The 25,797-nt window shown below is 43.6% G+C and overlaps 1 protein-coding gene across 1 annotated transcript; it reads right to left on the bottom strand.

Annotated features, from left to right (window-relative positions):
• Window positions 1-25,797, bottom strand: LOC310641623 (cytochrome P450 2K6-like; the record flags this gene model as incomplete). Its single annotated transcript, XM_083364859.1, has 4 exons — window positions 1-174; window positions 2,347-2,534; window positions 22,411-22,560; window positions 25,755-25,797. 4 exons carry the CDS (start codon window positions 25,795-25,797, stop codon window positions 1-3), a joined length of 555 nt encoding a protein of 184 aa, XP_083220985.1.

Genomic DNA, 25,797 nt, shown 5'->3' with positions numbered 1-25,797 from the left:
TCATTTGGCAATCACAATGACTGCTCTATTACCTGCTCCAAAGGGAAGAAATGCTTCTTTTTCTACAAAATGTCCTTCCTTGTCCAAGAAATGATTTGGATTGAACTTTTCAGGTACTTCCCAGTGTTCAGGATCCAAAAGGACAGACCTTAAATCTGGAAAAATGACAGCACCCTGGAAAGAACAAAGTATCAGTGTCAGAATCCATTGATATCACATTCATAAATGTATGGTTCAAATATTGTGCCTACCAGGATTCTGCCATACTGGTAGAAGGAGGGGGGATTGTTTATTCAGTCTACCTGTAGCTGCTTTCAAAGAACCTTTGATCTGGGGGAACAAAGGGGGGGAAGTGATCTGGGATCCTAACCAAATGGAGTTTTGAGGGGAGTGGGTTGAACCAGGAATGCTTATATAGATTTGAAATATGACTCAAGACCAGATCCTGTCTCATATCTCCACTACCAATCTTATCCTTAGTAAAAAAATTTTCCTTTTGGACAACTCAGCTCCAAGAGTCCTTATTTCCTAAGATGTGAATTGGGGTGGGTCCTGACACCCAGTTATTTCTGGCTAGCCCATTTTTGTTCCTTGCATTATTTAACTTCATATATATTTAATTTTGAAGACACTAGCAGATATAACAGATTTTGGAATTAACAAATGGAACCTGTTCAGATTTATCCCCCTTTGTAGAAGATACATCTACTAAATCCAGATTCAGCGGAAACAAGTTAAATAATTTACATTAGTATGTAACTATGCAGAAGAGCCCCTTCATGGATTACTGCCTTGTCATGGTGAAGGGGCTTGCGTAATTCAATGAAGCTATGAGCTATGCCGTGCAGGGCCACCCAAGACGGAAAGGTCATAGCAGAGAGTTCTGACAAAATGTGATCCACTGGAGAAGGAAATGGCAACCCACTCCAGTATCTTTGCCATGAAAACCCTACGGACAGTACTAAAAGGCAAAACGATATGACGCTGGAAGATGAGCCCCTCAGATCGGAAGGTGTCCAATATGCTACTGGGGAAGAGCAGAGGGCTAGTACTAGTAGTGCCAGAAAGAATGAAGCGACTGGGCCAAAGCTGAAAGGATGCTCAGCTATGGATGTGTCTGGTGGTGAAAGGAAAGTCCGATGCTGTAAAGATTTTTTCTCCATAGGAACCTGGAATGTAAGATCCATGAATCAAGGAAAGCTGGATGTTGTCAAAGAAAGATGACAAGACTGAACATCGACATCTTAGGAATCAGCGAACTAAAATGGACAGGAAAGAGTAGAAAAAGCAATACTGAGATACAATCCCCAACATTCAGGCTGATAATATTTGGTTTTGTTCTGGAGGATAGTAACTCACTCTGCTTTTGCCCATTGAAATAAATATTGCAGCAGTATTTCTCTACCTGGAGAAGATAAGAGGGGAATCAGAAGAGTCAAAGCCCAAACTAAATAAATCAGAAGATGGGAGCTCAGTCATAGAGTTCTTCCATGGGAATGGAGCCTATACAACTGCAGATCCAGTAATTCAGAAGATCTAAGATCTATACCTTGGGGTTTTGTACCACAGCACACAGCCATGGGATGGCGGAGCTCTGCTCCCCACAGCCAGTTTTGCCCTGCCAGAGAGACCCTAAATGGGACTGAAGTTGCCCCAAAAAGGTGACCGTGAAGGAGGGGTGTTCCATTGATCATGAAATGGTGGAGGTTGTTTCATTCAATCTGGGGGAAGCCCTCTGACCCGACAGGAGAAAGGCTAGCTGTATATCAGCGTCTAGCCCAATCTACATGCAGCCAAAGTCCAAGAGCATGAACCAGAACATTGATCAACAGTGTGCTTCGAACTGGTGAAAGCATCAATCTTCTCTCTTCTATCTTTTAAATGAATCCTTGGGAAAGATCTCCAAAACAAGAAAACCTCCAAAATGAAAGGAGAAGGCTATATCCCCACTCCCCCATAGACGGAAGCAGCAAATTAATACTAAGGGGGAAAGAAATATATTGAAATTAAATTTAAAATACTACAGTCTTCACAAATGTAGAAACTAAAAAAAAAACTGTTAAGACTATACCCTAAAGGGTTTTGATGAAATTATTAAAAATATATAAAAATAATAACTTTTTGTCTGAAAAAAACTGGAAAATAAACAACTACTGACACCTAGTGGAGAATCAGAGCACAGAACACTAAAAATAAAGACTCAGAAATTGGCAGGGTGCCCAGAAACAGAGAATAATCTGTTACCTTGAATTTTAAATAACTTTTAAGAAGACAGCTGGGAACAGAAAGAGATGGGCAAGCTATAAGATTAAAATGTATCTGGAAAAAATAAAATAAATTCTATACCTTGGGAATGAGAAAACCATTCAGATAAATGTCCTGTACACATTGTCTGGGAAGCCCAAATAGGAAGGGATATTTTTTTCGTATGATATCATGAATAACAGCATTGGCGTAGGGTAGTTTCTTCCGATCTTCGTAACAGATGGAGAGCGAAGAACCAAAAACCTCATCCATCTCCTTGTAAACTTTATCTGAGAAAAAAGGTGGAGGGGGGAAAAGAATTTTATTTCACACCATTCAATTTATTTCCCAAAAGAAATAATATGAAGATTGAATGATATTATTAATCCATATAGGACTTGGTATGATTACAAATAAGAGTAACAGCAACCCTGAATATTAACTGACCTGTAGTGTAAAATACAGGATCCAACAATTGAATTGTCCCCTGACTTAGAGGCAAATCAAGTCTTGGACTTTGGTTCTGTTTCCTTTTAGCTTCCTTCGAGATGATAAAGATAGATAGATAATAGAGATAGATGATAGATAGATGATAGCTAGCTCGCTGGCTGACTAGATAGATGATAGATATAGATAGATGATAGATAGCTAAATGATAGATGATAGATAGATATAGATTTAGATTTTATTAGATTTATATACCGCCCTTTCCCGAAGGACTCAGGGCGGTTTACAGGGCATTTTAAAATCACATCAATATAAAATACAAAGTTAAAAGAGAATTAAAAGATTAAATTATCCCTGAAAATAAAACCCCGGTTAAAATTCTCAGCCTGGGTCAGAGAGCTCAAAGAGCCAAGTCTTCAGGTAAAAGATAAAAGATAAAAGATAGATAAAAGAAAGATGATAGATCGATGATAGATAGATAGATAGATAGATAGATAGATAGATAGATAGATAGATAGATAGATAGACAGACAGACAGACAGACAGACAGACAGACAGACAGACAGACAGATAGATAGATAGATAGAGATGAGAGGGGGAGGGAGGGAGGGAGGGAGGGAGATAAGAGATTGTGGCAGCCCCTGAAATATTGGAATACTGCTATCATATCACCCTTAGTCCTTCTGTTCATTAGACAAAACATATCCAGTTCCTGCAGCCATTATTTATATGTTTAATAACATATGTTTTATACAATAAAGTAAGATTTTATTACAGAAAGTAAAATTTTGCCTTAATTGAATAGAATAGAATAGAATAGAATAGAATAGAATAGAATAGAATAGAATAGAATAGAATAGAATAGAATAGAATAGAATAGAATAGAATAGAATAGAATAGAATAGAATAGAATAGAATAGAATAGAATAATAACTTTATTGTTGCTTTGAATGTGCACTATTTGGCATACATACATCAAAATGAAATTTTGCTGCATTCAGCTCTCAAAGGGTCACCGCCTACAATATACACTACATAAATATGCCCCAAGAGCCTTGGTGGAGCAGTGGGCTAATGCCTCCTTAAGTAACACCAGCTGCCTGCAATTAGTGCAGGTTCGCATCCCACCAGGCTCAAGGTTGACTCAGCCTTCCATCCTTCCGAGGTAGGTAAAATGAGGACCCAGATTGTTGGGGGCAATAAGCTGACTTTGTAATAATGCCACTTGGGGGGGGCGAAAGCCCTAATAAGCAGGCATATACATAGAATGAAGGCTATTGCTAAGCACATTGATTTGTGCTTTAAATTGTGAGCCGCCCTGAGTCTTCGGAGATGGGCGGGATATAAATGGGAATAAAAATAATAATAAATAAATACAGAATTATGCATATGCCCGCATATATTATATGCAGTGCTTTTTTTCTAAAAAAAAAAAAAGGTGCCGGAACACTCACCTTGTTAATCTTTTATTTATATAATGTTATTTATATATTTATTTATATAACTAAAAAATTATATATTCAATTCTTAAACATAAATTTAACTTACTGTATTTAAGGTGAATGTTCATAGTAAATTCTAAAGTTTTGTCCAAAACATTAATGTACTTTCAAACATTTAAAATTGGTTTGTTTGGGGAATACCGATTACTATGGATCCAAAGTTGAGGCTGGTGACTGATGAGAGCAAAACCAGATTTACTGTATAGGCCAGTCGGGACCTTTCAGGGGACAGCTGAAAGACAACTTTGCTACACAACCTTTCACGGTATCTTCTATAAGACACTTGTCTGGGAATGGAATTTTCTTCCCCATCTCCATGACATATACTTTCACTTTAGAGAGGTTTTCTTTTAAGTGAAAGAAAAGCTTATCTTGATACTCCATGGGATTCTTAATAATAGTAATAATAATAAGTTGGAAGGGACTTTGGAGGTCATCTAGTCCAATCCCCTGCTCAGGCAAGAAACCCTGTACCATTTCAGGCAAATGGCTGTCCAGCCTCTTCTTAAAAACTTCCAGTGTTGGAGCATTCACCGCTTCTGGAGGCAGGTAGTTCCACTGGTTAATTGTTCTAACTGTCAGGAAGTTTCGCCTTAGTTCTAGGTTGCTTCTCTCCTTGACTAGTTTCCATCCGTTGCTTCTTGTCCTTTTTTCAGGTGCTTTGGAGAATAGCTTGACTCCCTCTTCTTTGTGGCAGCCCCTGAGATATTGGAACACCTCACCCTTCTCTTCGTTAAACTACACATACCCAATTCCAGCAACCATTCCCTATATGTTTTAGCCTCCAGTCTCGCAATCATCTTTGTTGCTCTTCTCTGCACTCTTTCTAGAGTCTCAACATCTGTTTTACATCGTGGTGACCAAAACTGGATGCAGGATTCCAAGTGTGGCCTTACCAAGGCATTGTAAAGTGGTATTAATACTTCACATGATCTCGATTCTATCCCTCTGTTATTGCAGCCTAGCACTGTGTTGGCTTTTTTGGCAGCTGCAGCACACTGCTGGCTCATATTGAAGTGATTCTCTACTAGGACTCTGAGATCCCTCTCACAGTTACTACTATTGAGGAAGGTACCACCTATACTATACCGGTGCACTTGATTTTTCCTGCCTAAATGTAGAACCTTACTTTTTTCACCATTGAATTTCATTTTGTTAGATGGCGCCCAGTGTTCATGTCTGTTCAGATCCTCCTGTATCTTAAGCCTATCTTCTGGAGTATTGGCTATTCCTGCCAGCTTGGTGTCATCTGCAAATTTGATGAGTTCCCCATTTATCCCTTCATCCAAATCGTTGATGAAGATGTTGAAGAGCACTGGGCCAAGAACAGAGCCCTGGGGCACCCCACTACACACTTCCTTCCATGTAGATGCATTCTGACTGTTGTGTACTGGGTTCGTTGCGCAGGAATGAAGATGAGGCAAGTGAGTTCAGCAAAGAATATGGTTTATTTCTTGCAGGATCTGAACTAGAGAACAGTGCTGCAGCTGTAGCAATTTATACCTTGGCCCCTAGGCGGTGGCCAATAGTTTTGAAGCAACCCATTGCCACCTAGGGGCAACCAATAGCAGCACTGGAGATGGTTGTCTGAAATGCTGGGAGCCGTTAGCTAGCTCCCTGCTCTAGCAAACTACCAGCCGTTACCACGTGATGTTAACAAGAAAGCCCAATACATAACACCCCTCCCCCCTTAGAACGAACAACACTATAGCAACAATAGAAAATAGCAATACACTTACAAAGACTTAACACTCGTGTGAATAAGTTACACGTAGCAGCACAATAAAGTACTTACAACATTATAGCTCCATTGTCCATTACAGTGTTGTAGGTCAGCATTAAATACAAGGTACATACAACATTATAGCTTTATTATTACCGAACAAAATCTTTCAGATAAGCAGGAGGTTTGTGTGGCCTTGTGAAACACCTGGTGGACCCAGGCACATCCTGGTCTACCAGCTTGCCCGCCGGGCTGGGTAGACCAGTGTCTCTTAGTTCAAGTGATTCTGAGTGGCTTGGTGCTCTCTGGCTGACCTTTCCAGGTTGGCACACCCCAGAGTCAGTTTGTTCAGCAGAGTTAGCACAGTGGCTGTAGCCATCAGGTTGGCTTTCTCCATCAGGGAACCCATGTTGCACTTCCGGGCTCCTCTTCTCTATGGCCAACTCCTCATTGCTTGGGCTGTGTGAGCCTTCAGGGTCTATGCATGGGCCAGTTTGGCTGCCAATTTGTGGACTTGAGTAAGGACTTATGACGAAGTCCTCGTTTTGTGGCCGTTCAGGAAAACGCTTCCTAAGCTGATCTATGTGGTGCCATACAACTCACCCACCTTCCAGCCCCACTTCATAAGAAAGGGGGCCTGATGTTTCAGTAATTTTTCCAGGCAACCACAAATTCCCATGCCCATACTTCCTGGCCCACACCCCATCGCCCATTTGCAGCCCCCTCGGGGGTTTTGGGTGTGAAGCTTCTGCTGCCACCCTATCTGGATGCAACCTGTCCAGTTTCATGATTGCTAAGCACATTGGTTTGTGCTTAAATTGTAAGCCGCCCTGAGTCTTCGGAGAAGGGCGGGATATAAATGGGATTAAAATAAATAAAAATAAATGATCAGTCGCCTCCCCCAGTGCAGCTCTGCTGGGCTTTTCCCTGTGGCCATTCATGGCATGGAATGCTGGCAAAGTAAAAAAATCTGCCAATCTGTGATGCTAGTCCCCAGTCACTATACACTTCAGTGACTCTTGTAGTCCGGACCATCCGTTCGGCTTGACCATTAGAAGAAGGGTGAAATGGGGCTGACGTTGTGTGCCTGATGAGGTTTGCTCTCAGGAATGCCTGAAAATTCTGCTGCTGTAAATTGGGCTCCATTGTCAGATACTATGATGTCTGGCAGCCCGTGTGTGGCAAAGAGTTTCCTAAGCACCTGGACGGTCCTAGTAGTAGTCATGTTTGCAACTGGAATTACTTCAAGCCATTTAGAGTGGCTGTCGACCACTATAAGGAAGAGCTGTCCCTGAAAGGGCCCAGCGAAGTCTATGTGAATTCTAGACCAGGGAGTGTGAGTCTCCTCCCATCTGTGAATTGGAGCGTGCGGCATTTCAGGCCTTGATTGCTGGCATGTGTAACATCCATGCACCTGGGCTTCAATGGCCTTGTCTAAACCTGTCCACCATAAGTTGCTTCTAGCTAAAGCTTTCATATGGACAATACCCGGATGACCTACATGTAGTGATTGTAAGACCCTGTCTCTTAGTGAGGTGGGGACTATGACCCTGTTCCCCCATAGGATACAAACCTTGTGAGCTGATACAGTAGCTTGTGTCTTCTAGTAAAATAACTCTGGAATTCAGGGCCTGGGCTTTTATCCAGCCATCCTGTGTTTGCCTGAAATGGTATAGGGTTTCCTGCCTGAGCAGGGGGTTGGACTAGATGACCTCCAAGGTCCCTTCCAACTTTATATTATTATTATTATTATTATTATTATTATTATTATTATTATTATTATTATTATTATTATTATTATTATTATTATTATTATAAACTATTCTCCCTCCTGGAGGATTGCCTGCGAAAAGGTGGCTGGCGGGCAGCAGAGGGAGTTGCAAATCTCTCCTTCTCCGCTGCGCCTGAAGGAAGGAAATGGCCACTCGGTGCTTGGTGCCGCGGGGATGCGCTTCGCTGTTTCTGCTGTGCCGCCCCTTTCCGTCCAGTTCCCTGGGCGGTGGGAGGGCGAGTTTAACCCCTGCCAGGCCGAACAGCCCGCAGATGCCACTTCCAACCTGGTGCCCTCCAGACAACTTGCCTGTGCAGCGCCGGGTCTTTTGGCACGCTGAACAGCAATTCCTATTGGCTTTTGAAAGCCAATTGGTTTTTGAAAGCCAATAGAGGGAGTAGCAAAGCTTGTGCAAAAGCTGTGTCTGTATGTGTGTGTGTGTGTGTGTGTGTGTGTGTGTGTGTGTGTGTGTGTGTGCAAAAAAGGTGCCAGAACACCGTTCTGAGCATTCTATGAGGAAAAAAGCCCTGATTATATGACACAGAGAAATATTGTATACATTTAAATCTATGTAACTGTTGTCATATGATACAACAAACAGCCTTAGAATTGATGATGAAGATATTGAAAAGATGAGTAGCTCTCACCTTTTAGGATCAACTATCAACAGTAAACGAACCAGTGATCAAGTGGCTAAGAAATACACCAGAGATTAGCATTTGTTAAATTAACAATTAAGGCCTTGAGAAGGGATTCAGATGGTGGTATCTTCTATCTCTACAAAGATCAGAAACATGGAAGCAATATTTTTCCCTGTCACACTTTATGGAAATGAAAGTTAAGCTTTGAGAAAACATTAAAAGCGTGCTTTTGATCAGTGGTGAGATTCAGCCAGTTTGCACCACTTCGGCAGAACTGGTAGCTAATTTTTTTGTTGCCCAGGCCCAGAATGATCTTCCGGAAGCAGCGTCCACATAGAAAACCAGTTGTTCACATATTTGAACACTGCTTTTGATGTTGGAGAAACGCCCGAGAATAGCATAGATAGCCAAGAAAATAAACAATGAATCATCAAACAAATGAACCCAGTGTTTTCATTCCAGGCACAAATAACCAGGTTCAATTATAATCCTTTGAGCCTATTATGTGAAAACCTACCTTTCTGAAGATATTTGTAATGCTGAGAAAAGTGAAAGGAAAGGCAAAGTGGTTGCACTCAATTAATGTGGCAATGAGTGTAGCTTTGGAAAACCTGAAGTACCAGGCTGGGGACAGACCTTCTTGGGGGGAAAATCTATGTGGTTGCTAAGATAGATAGAAACTAAGTCATGATGTGACATCAAGACTTTTTTTTTCCCTCCATATTTTTATGGGTTTTTTTCCCCAGGAGATTTATGTCTGCCTCTACCATTGTGCTTCTTGACTTTCCACTTCCTTTGAGTTCTCTGTTTCTTTACCTTTCTTGTTCCCATATCTCGGGGGCTGCCCCAAAGAAGAGGGAGTCAAGCTATTCTCCAAAGCGCCTGAAGGCAGAACAAGAAGCAATGGATGGAAACTGAGCAAGGAGAGAAGCAACCTAGAACTAAGAAGAAACTTCTTGACAGTGAGAACAATTAACCAGTGGAACAACCTGCCTCCAGAAGCTGTGAATGCTCCAACACTGGAAGTTTTTAAGAGGAGACTGGGCAACCATTTGTCTGAAATGGTATAGGGTTTCCTGCCTGAGCAGGGTGTTGGACTAGATGACCTCCAAGGTCCCTTCCAACTCTGTAATTCTATTCTTTTCTTCAAAAATACCAGGAGATGTACCTTGTGCACCCTTTTTCTTTTGGCTCTGCTTTTTGTAAAGCAAGGAAGACACTCAGTGGAGGTCTTTTCCCCCAGTTCTGAAGGCAAGGTTCTGTTATATTTCTTATTGGAGAGAGGGAAAACAATTATTGAAGTCTCTTTTTTTTCACTTGATGTTACTCCTGCTGTCATTGGAAAAATTTCAGCTGGAATTGTCCCTTTTTTCTGCTCATTTAACTTTGCCCAGATGTCACTCAGTATTGAGGGGGAGGCGGGGGGACGATCTACAAATGATGCCAGTGGTGGGATTCAAATAGTTGAACAACCGGTTCTGCCGAAGTGGTGCAAACTGGCTGAATCCCACCACTGAAATGACCCGAGAGAAAACAGATTACCTAGATCATTTTTTAATAAGGATTCAGCCATAGGACTATCAGTTAATGTGGATTTTGGAACATTTAACAAAGAATAAAGGGTCCGGATGGATTTGGAATTATAATTTTTAATTAATTAGAAGAATATTTCTGAGTGAAATGGTGAATGAGGGGAAGGGTATTATGAACATGAGACTGAGATTTCAAAGGTTTGACACTAGAGGGAGCTAGAAGATAATAAATTCTTATATTGTAATAATAATGATGATGATGATGATGATGATGATGATGATGATGATGATGATAATGATAATAATAATAATAATAATAATAATAATAATAATAATAATAATAATAATAATAAAATCCTTAATACCATTTCAGACAATTTGTTGTCCAATATCTTCCTAAAAACCTCCAGTTTTGGAGCACCCACAACTTCTGGAGGCAGGTTGTTCCACTGGTTGATCGTTCTCATTGTCAGGAAGTTTCTCCTTAGTTCTAGGTTGCTTCTCTCCTTGATTAGTTTCCATCCGTTGCTTCTTATCCTGCCTTCAGGGGCTTTGGAGAATACTTTGACTCCCTTTTCTCTGGGGCAGCCCCTGAGATATTGGAACACTGCTATCATGTCACCCCTGGTCCTTCTTTTCATTAAACTAGACATAGAAGTTAGAATAATAGAGTTGGAATGGATCTTGGAGGTTTTCTTGTCCAACCCCCTGCTCGAGCAGGAGATTCTATCTATATTATTCCAAATAAGTGGCTGTCCAATCTCTTCCTAAAAGCCTCCAGTGTTGGAGCACCCACAACTTCCGGAAACAAGTTGTTCCGCTGATTGATTGTTCTGTCAGGAAATTTCTCCTTAGTTCTAGGCTGCTTCTCTCCTTGATTAGTTTCCATTTATTGCTTCTTGTCCTGCCTTGAGGTGCTTTGGAGAATAGATTGACTCCCTCATCTTTGTGGCAGCCCCTCAAATATTGGAAGATTGCTATCATCTCTCCCCTAGTCCTTAACAAAATAACAGAATATCAGAATTGAAAGGGACCTGGAGGTCTTCTAGTCCAACCCCCTACTCAGGCAGGAAACCCTATACCATTTCAGACAAATGGTTGTCCAGTCTCTTCTTAAAAACTTCCAGTGTTGGAGCACCCACAACTTCTGGAGGCAAGTTGTTCTACTGGTTAATTGTTCTAACTGACAGGAAATTTCTCCTTAGTTCTAGGTTGCTTCTCTCCTTGATTAGTTTCCATGCATTGCTTCTTATTTTGCCCTCGGGTGCTTTGGAAAATAGGTTGAACTCCTCTTTCTGCAGTCAAAGGTGAGCATTGTTATCAACCAACCTGCCATATTCTAGTGGTTGTGTCCTGTTACTTCCCATCCTGATGCCCAATAAATTAGTGGCCTGTGTTGTGTGGTGGCTGGCAAAATCTGCTGTTGTAGCCAATCATGACTAGTTCTTCTCAGGTGGAGGCAGTCCAGATGCAAATCCTTTGAGGAAGAACGGTGCTCTATTTCACTCACTACTAACAAACCCTGTTTATTCCCACTAGTGAAGCAATTTGTCTTACCTTGGATATCCAAATTATTGGCCATGAGAAGCATTGCCCATTTTAAGGAGGCATATGTTGTGTCTGTCCCAGCAATAAAGAGGTCAGCAATGGACTGAGCCAAGTTATCTTCATTATAAGTAGAACGGAGATCATCCTTCCTCTATAGTTATTAATAATAAGAAGGAAATGTCATTTATAGGCATTTTCCTACAGCTAACAAAACTATTCCAAACTAATCTGCTCCTGTACTAGTCTATGAGTCATCTTGTCAGAGGAGAATGAGGCAATAATCAGAAGGCCTCAAAGGGTAAACATAAGTAGGACATAATTATTGAGTAAATAGTCTAGAGCAGTGTTTCTCAACCTTGGCCCCATAAAAATGGGTGGACTTCAGCTTGCAGAATTCCCCAGCCAGAAAAGCTGGAGTTGAAGTCCACGCATCTTCAAAGGGCCAAGGTTGAGAAACACTGCTCTAGAGTAGGGATCCTCAACCTTGGCAACTTTAAGACTTGTGGACTTCAACTTGAAGTTCACAAGTCTTAAAGTTGTGAAGATTGAGGACCCCTGCTCTGGAGGACACCAGTGGAGAAATAGCAACTGATTCAAAGAAGGCCAAACGAAGTTGAAGGAAGTCTATTCAACACAGATAGCTTTCTACCTGTAACTGTTTGTTTAGTGACCATTCAAAGTTATGACCCTGAAAAAAGTAACTTATAACCGGTCCTTGTGCTTATGACCATCATAGCATCCCCAAGGTCATATGATCATAATTCAAGTGCTTGACAACTGGCATGTATTAAAAAATGGTTGCAGTGTCCTGGGGCACCAAAGGCCCCTCATTTATCTATGTCATTGCAAAGACCCTGTTCACAGATTTATTTTCAATCCCTTTTTTAATGGGATTTTCTAGTTCTACACCCATTGCACATCAAGTTATTAACTCCACTGAAATTGTCTACCAAGATCCCAAGGTTTCCTTTGTCCTCAGTTCCAAATCATTCAGATGACACCTATACCTCTGTAGTTGGGAGGAGGTTTTCCAACATACTTTTTTTCCCCTTTTAATGACCCTGTAATCCCTTGCATTGGGGGTGAAGTCAGGACGACTGAATGGAGTTAAGTGTTTACTAGCCAGCTGCCCTTCCTGATGCCTATGCGGAGCTCACAGTAGATATTTTCCCTTTGCACTCAGAGAAAGAACTATCTGCTACTATCTAAGATCGAACTCACAGCCTCCTGATTGTGAGGCAAGAGCTCTACCTCTAGGTCACCACATCACTCAGGTGTCCCAACAGGCATCATTTTACATTTATTTAAATTTTATCATTCATGTGTTCATTCATTCACTTTAAAGATACTATCGCAACACTCTTTACCATTACTTCCAGTTTTACCATCCTGAAGACCATTTGTAGCTTTGGCCAGCTCAGTGCTGATCCATATTTATGATGGTGGCAGTGTCCCATGGTCATGTGATCATCTTTTGTGACAAGCAAAGTCAATGGGGAAGTCAGATTCACTTAACTACCATGCTAATACCTTAATACCTGCAGTGATTCACTTAGCAACTAGGGCAAGAAAGGTCCACTTAACAAGTGTTTCACGTAGCAACAGAAATTTTAAGTTCAACTGTGGTCATTAGTCAAGGCACACCTGTGGGGAGCATATAGAAGATATGCTGTATAATGAACAGGAGTTATGCACCAATGCTTACTTTCTCAATTTGAAATAGATAGAAGTCAATGAAATCCTGTAGTTCATGCAAGTTCTGGTTCTCCTTATGCTGGGTGATCTCCTTTCTCGCAACCGAAACGATTGTCTCCAGAGCAGATAGGGCAGTCTGGTGAGGGCCTGGCAGATGCTTCATGATATTTGGGAAATTTTCATAAAGCTATAAAAGAGAAAGAAAGTAAGAGACAGAGAGAGACCCAAGGGTGTTTTTTTCAGGCGGCAACTGGACTTTCTTGTTTTTTCTTTGAAGACATTTCGCTTCTCATCTAAGAAGCTTCTTCAGCTCTGACTGAATGGAAGAAGCTGAAGAAGCTTCTTAGATGAGAAGTTAAACGTCTTCAAAGAAAAACAAGAAATTTAATTTAATTTAATTTAATAATATTTATATACCGCCCTTCTCCCTGAGGACTCAGGGCGGTTCACAGGGCAGAATAAAATACTAAATACAAACATTAAAAAGAGATTAAATGATTGCCCAAGTTAAAACAATTGGAATAAAATTCTAAAAACCCCAAGATAAAATTAAGACACCAAAAATAAAACAACCCCACCAATCCCCATCAGGCTAGGCCGGCTTGTACAAACAGAAACGTCTTGAGATCGCGACGAAAGGAGCGAAGATCGGGCGCCATCCGGAGCTCTACCGGTAGCTGATTCCACAGCTCCGGAGCGCCCACAGAGAAGGATCTCCCCCTGGGGGCCACCAATCGACATTCTCTGATCGGTGGCACCCTGAGGAGGCCCTCTCTGTGGGAACGCACAGGGCGCAGGGAGCTTGATGCCGGCAGCAGATGTTCCCTAAGGTACTCCGGCCCCATGCCATGGAGGGCTTTGAACACCGTTACCAGTACCTTGAATCTCACCCGGAAGACAACTGGCAACCAATGCAGCTCACGGAGCAGAGGTGTAACGTGGGAGTATCGGGAGACTCCCAACACAACTCTCGCGGCTGCATTCTGTACCAGTTGGAGCTTCCGGGTGGTCCTCAAGGGCAGCCCCATGTAGAGAGCGTTGCAGTAGTCCAGACGAGAGGACACGAGCGCATGAGTGACCGTGCACAAATCATCCCGGCTAAGATAGGGCCGCAACTGGCGCACCAGGCGAACCTGGGCGAAGGCCCCCCTAGTCACAGCTCCTATATGGTCTTCCAAGGTGAGCCGTGAATCTAGGAGGACTCCCAAGTTGCGAGCCCTATCTACGGGGGGTAATAGTTCACCCCCCATAGCCAGAGGTGGAATGTCTGAATAAACCCGGGATGAAGGTATGCAAAGCCACTCAGTCTTGTTGGGGTTGAGTTGAAGTCTGTTCCTCCCCATCCAGATCCGAACCGCCTCCAGGCAACGGGACATCACGTTGAGGGCATCACTGGGGTACTTTGGGGTCGAAAGGAAAAGTTGGGTATCATCAGCGTACTGATGATACCCAACTCCAAAGCCACGAATGATCTCACCCAGCGGTTTCATGTAGATGTTGAACAGGAGAGGCGAGAGGACCGACCCCTGAGGAACTCCACAAATGAGAGACCTCGCGGTCGACCTCTGCCCTCCTGCCAACACCGACTGCGAACGTCCCTGGAGATAGGAGGAGAACCACTGTAAGACTGTGCCTCCCACTCCCAGCCCCCTGAGACGCCGCAGCAAGATACCATGGTCGATGGTATCGAAAGCCGCCGAGAGGTCTAATAGGACTAGGACAGAGGAATATCCCCTGTCCCGAGCCCTCCAGAGATCATTCACCAGCGCGACCAATGCCGTCTCCGTGCTGTGCCCGGGCCTGAAACCCGATTGGTACGGGTCTAGATAATCCGCTTCATCCAGGACCAGAGGGAGCTGATGCGCCACTACACTCTCAACAACCTTCGCAAGAAAGCGAAGGTTGGAGACAGGACGAAAGTTGTTCAATACAGCTGGGTCCAAGGCAGGCTTCTTGAGGAGAGGCCTCACCACCGCCTCCTTCAAGACGGCGGGGAAGCTACCCTCACTCAGAGAAGCCGATATAACTGCCTGGAACCAGCTGCGTGTCCTCTCCCGGGCTGCATAGACCAGCCAGGAAGGGCACGGGTCCAATAAACATGTGGTGGTGCTCAGCCTCCCCATGATCCTGTCCACTTCCTCCGGAGTCACAGAATCAAACTCCTCCCAGGTGATATCGACAAGACCGCCCGTGTCCTGATCGTCAGACTCTGCCCAGTCAGAGTCCAGACCGGTCCGAATCCGAGCGATTTTGTCCGACAGATGTTGGTTAAACTCCTCGGCATGACCCTGCAAGGGATCCTCCCTCACCTCCTGATTTAGGAGGGAGCGAGTCACCCTAAACAGGGCGGCCGGGCGATTATCTGCGGACGCGATAAGGGTGGCGAAGTGGTTAGACCTCGCCTCCCTTATCGCAGCGAGATAAGACCTAATGTAGGCTCTTAGTCGCAATCGGTCGGATTCGGATCGGCTGGACCTCCAACCGCTCTCTAGGCCCCGTCTCCGACGCTTCATCTCCCGGAGCTCCGCAGAAAAGCATGGAGCCCGATGGGATCTGCACCGGGTCAGGGGCCGCAGGGGTACAACTCGGTCAAGAGCCTCAGTGGCCGTCCTTTCCCAGGCTTCCACTAAGGCATCTGCCGAGCTGTGAGCGAGGGAGGCAGGTGGGGACCCCAGCGCCGCCTGGAACCTCTGGGGATCCATTAAGCGTCTGGGGCGGTACCATTTAATTGGTTCCAAACACCCACGGCGGGGGGTGGCAAAACGGAAGACCAGCCGCAGGAGATGATGATCGGTCCATGACAGGGGAATAATAATTGGAGAGCCCCCACCAAGATCATCTAACCACCGTCCAGATAAGAAAACTAAGTCAAGGGTGTGGCCTCCCTCATGAGTCGGTCCCGAAATTACTTGCGTCAGGTCCATGGCCGTCATGGAAGCCATGAACTCCCGAGCCAACTCAGATGATCCTCCCAGCGATGGTAGATTGAAGTCCCCCAAAACTATAAGTTTCGGGAACTCAACCACCAGCCCAGAGAGGACATCGAGCAGCTCAGGCAGGGCTGCTGCTGCGTGACTAGGCGAAAGGTACACCAGCAGCAAGCCCAACTGCGAACCAGGGCCGCATCTCAAAAAGAGAGACTCACACCCGACTATCTGGGGAACGGTGGCCTCCCGTGGACACAAGGTCTCCCTCATAACAACAGCCACTCCCCCACCCCTACCCTGAGCCCGAGGCCGGTGCAGCACCCGGAAACCTGGTGGGCAAAGATCAACCAGAGGAATGCCACCCTCTGGGCCCAGCCAAGAAAGTCCAGTTGCCTCCTGGAAAAGCACCTTTGGGACAACCATGACCTGAATGACTGAGAATCTCCACAAGCATTTAGCTATGCAATTTGGGAGAAACACTTTTCGAATGGTGCAGGAACATGAACAGATTTCCAGAAAACATTGCAGACTACAGGAACCATTTGCGCTTCAGTTTGAGATGCAGACAATATGGACTCATCCCCAACAGCCTGTGCCTGTCTTCAACCCTGGAGGGATTCAGGGCAGAAAACATCCTGCAGCCAAGAAGGCTGCACATACCCATTTGCACCACCCAGATGACCTTGAGGAACAGGTAAACCTCTAAGTGGCTTCAACGACTCTCTAAAAGAATGCAAATGACCAGCTGTCTGCAAGGAGTATAAATCCTTCCATTCCTCACTAATAATAATAATAATAATAATAATAATAATAATAATAATAATAATAATAATAATAATAATAATAATATAAAGTTGGAAGGGACCTTGGAGTTCATCTAGTCCAACCCCCTGCTCAGGCAGGAAACCCTATACCATTTCAGGCAAATGGCTGTCCAGTCTCTTCTTAAAAGCCTCCAGTGTTGGAGCATTCACCACCTCTGGAGGCAGGTTGTTCCACTGGTTAATTGTTCTAACTGTCAGGAAGTTTCTCCTTAGTTCTAGTCAGAACTTGAAGAAGCTTCTTAGATGAGAAGCGAAACGTCTTCAAAGGAAAAACAAGAAAATCCAGTTGCTTCCTGAAAAATGTCTTTTGGAAGGTTACACCTCTGTCAGGTGAATACAAGGAAACAGGCGACAAAAATACAACTCTTCTGATTACGTGGCCAAGCCTTAAGGGCCAACTCATTTCAAAGTGTACAATATTAATGCCGCATTATCATTCAAGAAGGGCCAAACTATTTAACTTCTTTTAAACACCATCAATCCATTGTTCTAGAAAATCCCAAATTAAGCAACTCAGATGGGAAGGAGAAGGAGAAGCAAAGGTGTCACAACTTACTAAGTAAAAGATACTGCTTCCAAATTTTAAGGAAATCGAAATGGCTTCCACCAAGTTCTTATCGTCAGTGGAAAAGCGACGTCCGAAAGCTACAGCACAAATCACACTGCAAACTGATCTCATGATGGGTAGCGATGGGTCAAATGGCTGCCCTGGAAACAAGGTAATTTGTATTTATATTCACATTAAGTCTGCCTTTCCTGGTTATATGAAAAAATGGATGCCTGGTAGATCTTATTAAAAACACAGTCTTCGACTTATGACCACAATTGAGCCCCAGATTTCTGTTGCTAAGCGAGACATTTGTTAAATGAGTTTTGCCCCATTTTACAACCTTTCCTGTGCCACCGTTGTTGAGGAAATCAGTGCAGTTGTTACATTAGTAACAGGGTTGTTAAGTGAATCCAGCTTCCCGATAGTCCTTGCTTGTCAGAAGGTCACTAAAAGGGATCACATGATTCTGGGATGCTGCAACCGTCATAAATATGAGTCAGTCGCCAAGGGTCTGAATTTTGATGATGTGACCACGGGGGATGTTACAACGGTCGTAAGTGTGAAAAACGATCACAAGTCACTTTTTTCAATGCCATTATAACTTTGAATGATCACTAAATGAACGTTTGTTAAGTCAGAGATTGTCTATAAAGAAGAAAAGTTGGGATCCTTATTTATAATTTTTATTAGACAAGTTAAACTTCCTGTTGAGTATGGAGAAGTCATGAACTCTAGCCTAACTAGCATAACTGGAAAATCTTATCAATGTTCTTAATGAGGAATTCCATCTGATATTCCTTGGTTACCAATATTCTTTCTTCAAGCACTTTAGACCAGGGGTCTTCAAACTTGGCCCTTTTATGACTTGTGGATTTCATCTTCCAGAATTCCTCAGCCAGGTGTGCCTGGCTGAGGAATTCTGGGAGATGAAGTCCACAAGTCATAAAAGGGCCAAGTTTGAAGAGTCCTCCTTTAGACTCTACCTCTCCTTTAGATTTTGTTTTATGCCTTGAATAGTTAGGCAACGTGGTCATCAAAATGAATATGGTTTGGGTTACTTCGATGCTAAGCTATATAAAAATGCATTTAAATAAGCACCATAGAAGCTTCAATGTGTCTGAGGTATCTGTGATATTTCTGAAGAACCTCTAATGTTTCTATGCCTAAGAAATTGATATTGAATGTTTGAGATCATGTTTGGAACACAACCCATGAATAGGAACACCCCACGATACAAAAGTCAGCAGGGAATAACAATTTATACAATGTTAGGAGCAGCTTTGCCTGTGTGCTCTTCCTTACTGTGTGCATCAGCTGTATGACTGGATTTACACAAGTAAGACTGCGCAAAACGGAACTGGCAAGTTTGCATTTCAGCATGTGGTGAAACAGGCTACATATATGTTTGCATGTCTGTTTGTGTGTTCTTTCTTATTTTATTTCTCTCTCAGCCTCTGTCTCTTCCAGAAAAGAAACATTGATCGCTGCTATATTTTGCCATCTGGATTTGCACAAATCTTGCTCATGCTGATGGACGTATCCATGCTTCCAAGTTGCCCTGTCCTAAAAACTGAAGGTCACCATTACTTTCAGGAGGGCTAGCATGTATGTCCTGCTGTTCTCACCACCAACACCCTGTGAATGGGGTTTCCAGTCATCTTTTTCTATTGTAAGCTAACATAATCTTTAGAATAATAGAATGGAATGGAATGGAATGGAATAGAATAGAATAGAAACAGGAAGAAGAAATAGAATAGAATAGAATAGAATAGAATAGAATAGAATAGAATAGAATAGAATAGAATAGAATAGAATAGAATAGAATAGAATAGAATGGAATGGAATGGAATGGAATGGAATGGAATGGAATGGAATGGAATGGAATGGAATGGAACGGAACGGAACGGAACGGAACGGAACAGAACAGAATAAAATAGAACAGAACCTTGGAGGTCTTCTAGTCCAGCCCCTCCCTCTCAACCAGGAGAACCTATACCATCTCAGACAAGTGACTGTCCAGTCTCTTCTTAAAAATCTCCAGTGATGGAGCACCCACAATGTCTAAAGGCAAACTGTTCCACTGGTTAATTGTCCTCACTGTTAGTAAGTTTCTCCTTAATTCCAGGTTGCTTCTGTCTTTGATCAGTTTCCATAGAATCATATAATCACAGGGCTGGAAGGGACCTTTGAGGTCTTCTAGTCCAAACCCCTGCCCAAGGGAATCCTTACACCATCCAGTTTTGGTCTCCACACTATAAAAAAAGATGTTGAGACTCTCGTGCAGAGAAGAGCAACAAATATAATTAGGGAACTGAAGGATGAAACATATGAAGAACAGTTGCTGGAATTGGGTTGAACAGGCTGAAAAACAGCTTTTATCCATGGGCTGTTAGGCTTTTGAATGGGATAAAATCTCTGTGAACTTAGGCAGAATTGACTTGGGAGGCCGGTGTGTGGTGTAGTTGGTTCACATGGTGTGGTAGGATGGAGGGTTTGTTGTCACTGTGTGTTGGGGGGAGGGAGCACGGGGGGAGGCTCAGCTAATCTCAATGTACACATGTTGTACTTTGACAATAAAGGTTTATTTATTTATTATTATGAAGAACAGTTGCTGGAATTGGGTTTGTCTAGTCCACAGGTCTGCAACCCACGGCTCCGGAGCCGCATGCGGCTCTTTCAGCCATCTCCTGCGGCTCCCAGTCCTCTGCCATGTGCAGTCCAAAAAAAAAGTGGGACTAAAAAAGTTCAACCAATCAATTCAAATATGCAGGGTAGGTGCATATCTCGCCTTGGCTCCACTCTTCAGTCAAACCCTGTTCTGCGCATGCGCCCATGTATGTGCATGTGCACACATTTTTTTGCGGCTCCCAGTTTTTCCTTTTGTGAGGGAACCGGTTCCGAGTGGCTCTTTCACTGTTTCAGGTTGCTGACCCCTGATCTAGTCTAATGAAAAGGACCAGAGTAACGTGAGAGCAGCTTTCCAATATTTGAGGGGCTGTCACAGAGAGAAGGGAGCTCAACCTTTTTTCCAAAGCACCTGAAGGCCAGACAAGGAATAATGGATGGAAAGTGATCAAGGAGAGATTCAATCTAGAAATAAGGAGGAATTTTTGGACAGTGAGAACAATCAACCAGTGGAACAGCTTGCCTTCAGAAGTTGTGGGAGGCTTTCAAGAAGAGACTGGACTGCCATCTGTCAAAAATGGTGTAGGGTCTCCTCCTTGGGCGGGGGGTTGGACAAGATGACCTCTGTTATAATTATTATTCTATTTGTATTCTATTTGTAGGGATGCAGTGGCTCAGTGGGTTAGGTCACTGAGCTTGTCGATCAGATGGTTGGCAGTTTGGTGGGTCGAATCCCGAGTGCCGCATAGCAGAGTGAGCGCCTGTTACTCGTCCCAGCTTCTGCCCACCTAGCAGTTCGAAAGCACGTAAAAATGCAAGTAGAAAAATAGGGACCACTACGGTGGGAAGGTAACAGCATTCCGTGCGCCTTTGGCATCTAGTCATGCTGGCCACATGACCACGGAGATGTCCTCAGACAAGCGCTGGTTCTTCGGCTTTGAAACGTTGGAAACGACTAGCACGCATGTGTGGGGGAACCTTTACCTTTACCTTTATTCTATTTGTACTTAGCTAAACCGTGAACTTTGATTGGCTATTATGCAGAGGGAGGTGTTACCCCTTGCCTTATTTTTCCAAAGGTTCCTCAAGGCAAGCTGCTGCTATAAAGGGTCTCCATTTTGAAATATCTCTACCATTTCACCTTTTCAATGTTTTTTTGAGGGAGAAGAAAAGAATTGGTGCAACTCTGGACATTAAAACATCGGAAAAAAGATTTTAAAATGTTAAGGGTGGTCCAACACTGCAGGTTTTTAAGAACAGATTGGACAACCATTGGCCTGAAATGGTAACAGTTTTCCTGCTTGCGCAGGGGGTTGGACTAGAAGACCTCCAAGGTCCCTTCCTGTTTTGTTATTCTGTCTGTGCTGTTATATGCTTTTTCTTTCCACCCCGAACCAACTCAGTGATGCCCTTGACGTGATGTCCAGTTGCCTGGAGGCGGTCCGGGTTTGGATGGGGAGGAACAGGCTTCGACTCAATCCCACCAAGACTGAGTGGCTGTACATACCGGCATCTCGGGAGAACCAGTTTTGTCCATCGTTAACTATGGGGGGTGAGGTGTTACCCCCCATTGATAGGGCCCGCAACTTGGGTGTCGTCCTGGATTCACGGCTCAGTTTAGAAGACCACATAGGAGCCGTGACCAGGGGGGCTTTTGCCCAGGTTCGCCTGGTGCGCCAGTTGCGGCCCTATCTGGACCAAGATACCCTACACACAGTCACTCATGCGCTCGTGACCTCCCGGTTAGACTACTGCAACGCTCTCTACATGGGGCTGCCCTTGAGGACCACTCGGAGGCTTCAGCTGGTACAGAATGCAGCCGCGCGAGTTGTGATGGGAGTCTCCCGATACTCCCGTGTAACACCTCTTCTCCGCGAGCTGCATTGGCTTCCAATTGCCCTCCGGGTGAGATTCAAGGTGCTGGTGATGACCTATAAAGCCCTACATGGCATGGGTCCGGATTATCTTAGAGAGCACCTGCTGCCAGCATCAACTTCCCATCGTCCTGTGCGCTCCCATAGAGGGGGCCTCCTTAGGGTGCCGCCGGTTAGGGAGTGCCGGCGCGCCTACCCTTTGGAATGATTTACCTGTGGAACTCCGGACCGACCCCGATCTGCGTTCATTTCGCCGGGACCTGAAAACCTGGCTTTTTGATCTATCAGGCCTGGACTGAAGGGGTTATAGCTTTTTAATATTGTTTTAATTGTTGGGCTTTAATTAATTTAATTCATTTTAATTTTATATTATCTTTTTATATTGTCTTTTATATGCTGCCCTGTAAACCGCCCTGAGTCCTTCGGAAATAGGGCGGTATAGAAAACTAATTAAATAAATAAAATAAAAAAATATTCAAGCCAACATCATCTCAGATTGTCACATACCTTTTGTCTCTGCAAAGAATTCCACAAGCTGTTGGACTTCCTCTTGGATTTGGGTTTCCAGGCCTTTTTTCCCCAGTCCCAACTTCCTCATGGTAATAATTCCAAATCGTCTTTGCTGCTCCCAGATGTGACCGTTTGAAAAGACGATGCCTAAGGTCACCAAGACAGGCAGAGAAAGTAGTGTTCCCAAAAATAGAATATTAATCAGACTGATAGTCTTGGTACCAGTAGTGGGATTCAGCCAGTTTGCACCACTTCGGCAGAACCATTAGCTAATTTTTTGTTGCCAAGGCCCAGAATGGACTTCCAGAAGCGGCATCCACACAGAAAACCATTTGTTCACATATTTGAATCCCATCACTGCTTGGTACTCAATTGCTTTGAAACTTGTTGAATTTGCTACTGAATGAATTTTGCATAGTTTGTCTGGTACTCAATGCACAAGCTAGAACTTGTCAGTGTCAGTGACCCCTACATTGCCCCTTATGGGAAAATTTTGTTTGGCATTCATTGTTCCTCTTGGACCAATTCACGATGAATACCGAGATACCAGTATATATGCAATTCAGCCTCTTGCATTGAACAATCCAACCTCTTCCATCCATCTTTTTACATTGAATAGTAGTCTGTGTCTCAAACCCCCAATCATAATGGATAATTTAGACCAGGGGTCTTCAAACGTGGCCTTTTATGACTTGTGGACTTCAACTCCCAGAATTCCTCAGCCAGGCACGCCAAGTTTGAAGACCCCCTAAATTAAGACTCTCAATGACACAGAAAGCCTTAGCTGATACAAAGGAAATGATGCTACAGAAGTTCAGGTTTCCCTATGGTAGAGTTCAGAACCCCATTTTAACCTCATCGGTGGCTACTGAAATCCCACATCCTTCCTCTTTCTTGAAGCTTCCTCCTTACATCTCATGTAGCCTATGATGGAAACTTCTTAAATGGAAGCCCTAATTCAAATATCTGGTTGCCTATATTGCTGTTTTTCTTGCACCATTTTCAAATATGATCTTCTCTAGCTTGGTTTGGTCCATTAAAAGATGTCTATTTGATTATCCTTCTTCTTGTGGGAACCATCAAATTACCTCCCTTCATCTTTTGGGTGTCTTGCAAAATCTGATAGATGATACAATACTCTTTGTTTCATAAGTTAGTTAACAGACCCAGGCCAATGGGTAATTCTAGGGTTGTGGGCAAATAGAATAGTTAGACAAGACTTGGATGTTTAGCCTTCTCTGCCATCCATATATTTTAATCCAGACTTCAAACTGCTGGCCACATTGATTTTCACTGGTCTAGCAAGACAGTACCCAATAACGTTTTGCAGCTATGACTTACCCCTTTTTTGAGTGGAAGCTAAAATGAAAGGTGTGACCGGGCGATCAGCAAAAGCTTCAGAATGGTCAATTAGTCCTTCTTTCACAGCTTGGTATCCAGAGAGGATTATGATATGATAAGGGCCGCCCCACAGAGAATAGATGTTCCCATATTGCTTTGCAAGCTGCAGTTTGGAACATGGAAGAAAAATGGTAGCTACAGTTTATTATGTTGTCCTTGTTTCATACTTTGCCACTACAGCTTGGAAAACTTTAATCCATTACATTATGTATCTCACAAAGACTGTTTTTGTATCTTTAACTTTAACCTGTGTATAGCATTCACAGTAAAACGAAAGTAGTACCATGTTCCCCCAAAAGTAAGGCCTACACCAACAGTAAGCCCTAGCTTGATTTTTGGGGGTTGGCCTAATATAAGCCCTACCCTGAAAATAAGCCCTTGTTTTGGGGCGAGGCACACACCTAAAAACCAAGCTAGAGTGGGGGTGGGGGGGTGGAGCTGTCCACCCACCCCACACCCTCTTACCTTGTAGCTAGGCCTCTCCTCACTGGCCCACTTCTTCTTCTGAGGCCTCTTCTGTAGCCAGGCCTGCATTTCTCAGTCACAGGGCTTTCTGGAAGGCCTGTGCAGCCGAGAACCGAGCTATGGATCGAATCCATAGTTTGGTGCACAGCTGCTGAGGTCTTGCAGAAAGCTATGGATTGAATCCATAGCTCGGTACTCGGATTCTTAGGCCTTCTGGAAAGGCCTGACTACAAAATGCAGGCTCGAATACAGCTAAACAACTTCGGCCCCAAAAGAAGTGGACCAGTTGGGTGGGGCTGTCGGTGCCGGAGGTGTGGTAAGGCCTACCCTGAAAATAAGACCTGGTGACTCTTTTGGAGGCGAAAAAAAATAAGACCCAGTCTTATTTTCAGGGAAACACGGTAGTAGCAACCGCTGCAACAGCAATAATAAACTATTTTTTTTCCTCAGCAGGTGATTGTACTTGTGAAATGGCCACCCAGAAAAGGTGAAATATTGGGACTGACAATGGTGTGTTTCAGGATTGGTGGGCTGTGGAAGTATTTTTAGAGATGAAAGTGGAAATATCCTTTTCATGTCTATGGAGATTTTCAGTCATCTAGATTCTGGTTATCCCAAAAGTGCTTTTCAAAATGGAATTGGACTTCCTTGGTTTTTTTTTCCTTGAAAACATTTCACTTCTCATCCAAGAAGCATCTGAACTGAAGTGAAGTTTCTTGGATAAGAAGTGAAATGTTTTTCAAGCAAAAAAAAAACCCCCAAGAAAGTCTAGTTGCCTTTTGGAAAAACACTTTTGGGATGTCCTTTTCTTGGTTTTTAAGAAACATTAGCTGCCAAAAATGAAACGGCTTGTGGATGAATTCTAGTTGTCTGTGAAGTAGTGGCAGAAAAGATACAGTCTCCTCTTTTGAACAACATACAGATAGACGCTATGGAGTTGAAGATGAAGTTCTTTTTTAACAAAGAAACAAAAAAATGGTCTTAATAACAAAAAAAGGGCAGCTTCTTTGATATCATGGGCCATGGTATTTTCTGGAACCAGCTTCTTTGACACCATGGACCAGGGTATTTTCTAGAACCAGCTTCTTTGATATCATGGACCATGGTATTCTCCAGAACCAGCTTTTTTGATACCATGGACCAGGATATTCTCTCGAACCAGCTTCTTTGATACCATAGACCAGACATGTCAAACTCACAACGTCACGTGATGTTGCGCAACATATCGGAACTTTTTCTTCATTGCCGGCAATGGGGTGGGCACGGTTTCCTCATGACGCATCTGGCCCATGGGCCAGCAGTTTGACACCCCTGCCATAGACTATGGTATTATCCCGAACCAGCTTCTTTGATACCATGGACCACGGTATTCTCCATAACCAGCTTCTCTGATACCATGGACCATGGTACTCTCCAGAACCAGCTTCTTTGATACCATGGACCATGGTATTCTCTGGAACCAGCTTCTTTGATACCTTGGACCATGGCATTCTCTGGAACCAGCTTCTTTGATACCAT

Source organism: Vipera ursinii (genome assembly GCF_947247035.1).
Source record: "Vipera ursinii genome assembly, chromosome: 5".
NCBI lineage: Eukaryota > Metazoa > Chordata > Lepidosauria > Squamata > Viperidae > Vipera > Vipera ursinii.
The sequence above is the reverse complement of the archived record's forward strand: the minus strand, read 5'-3'. Positions and strand labels throughout refer to the sequence as shown.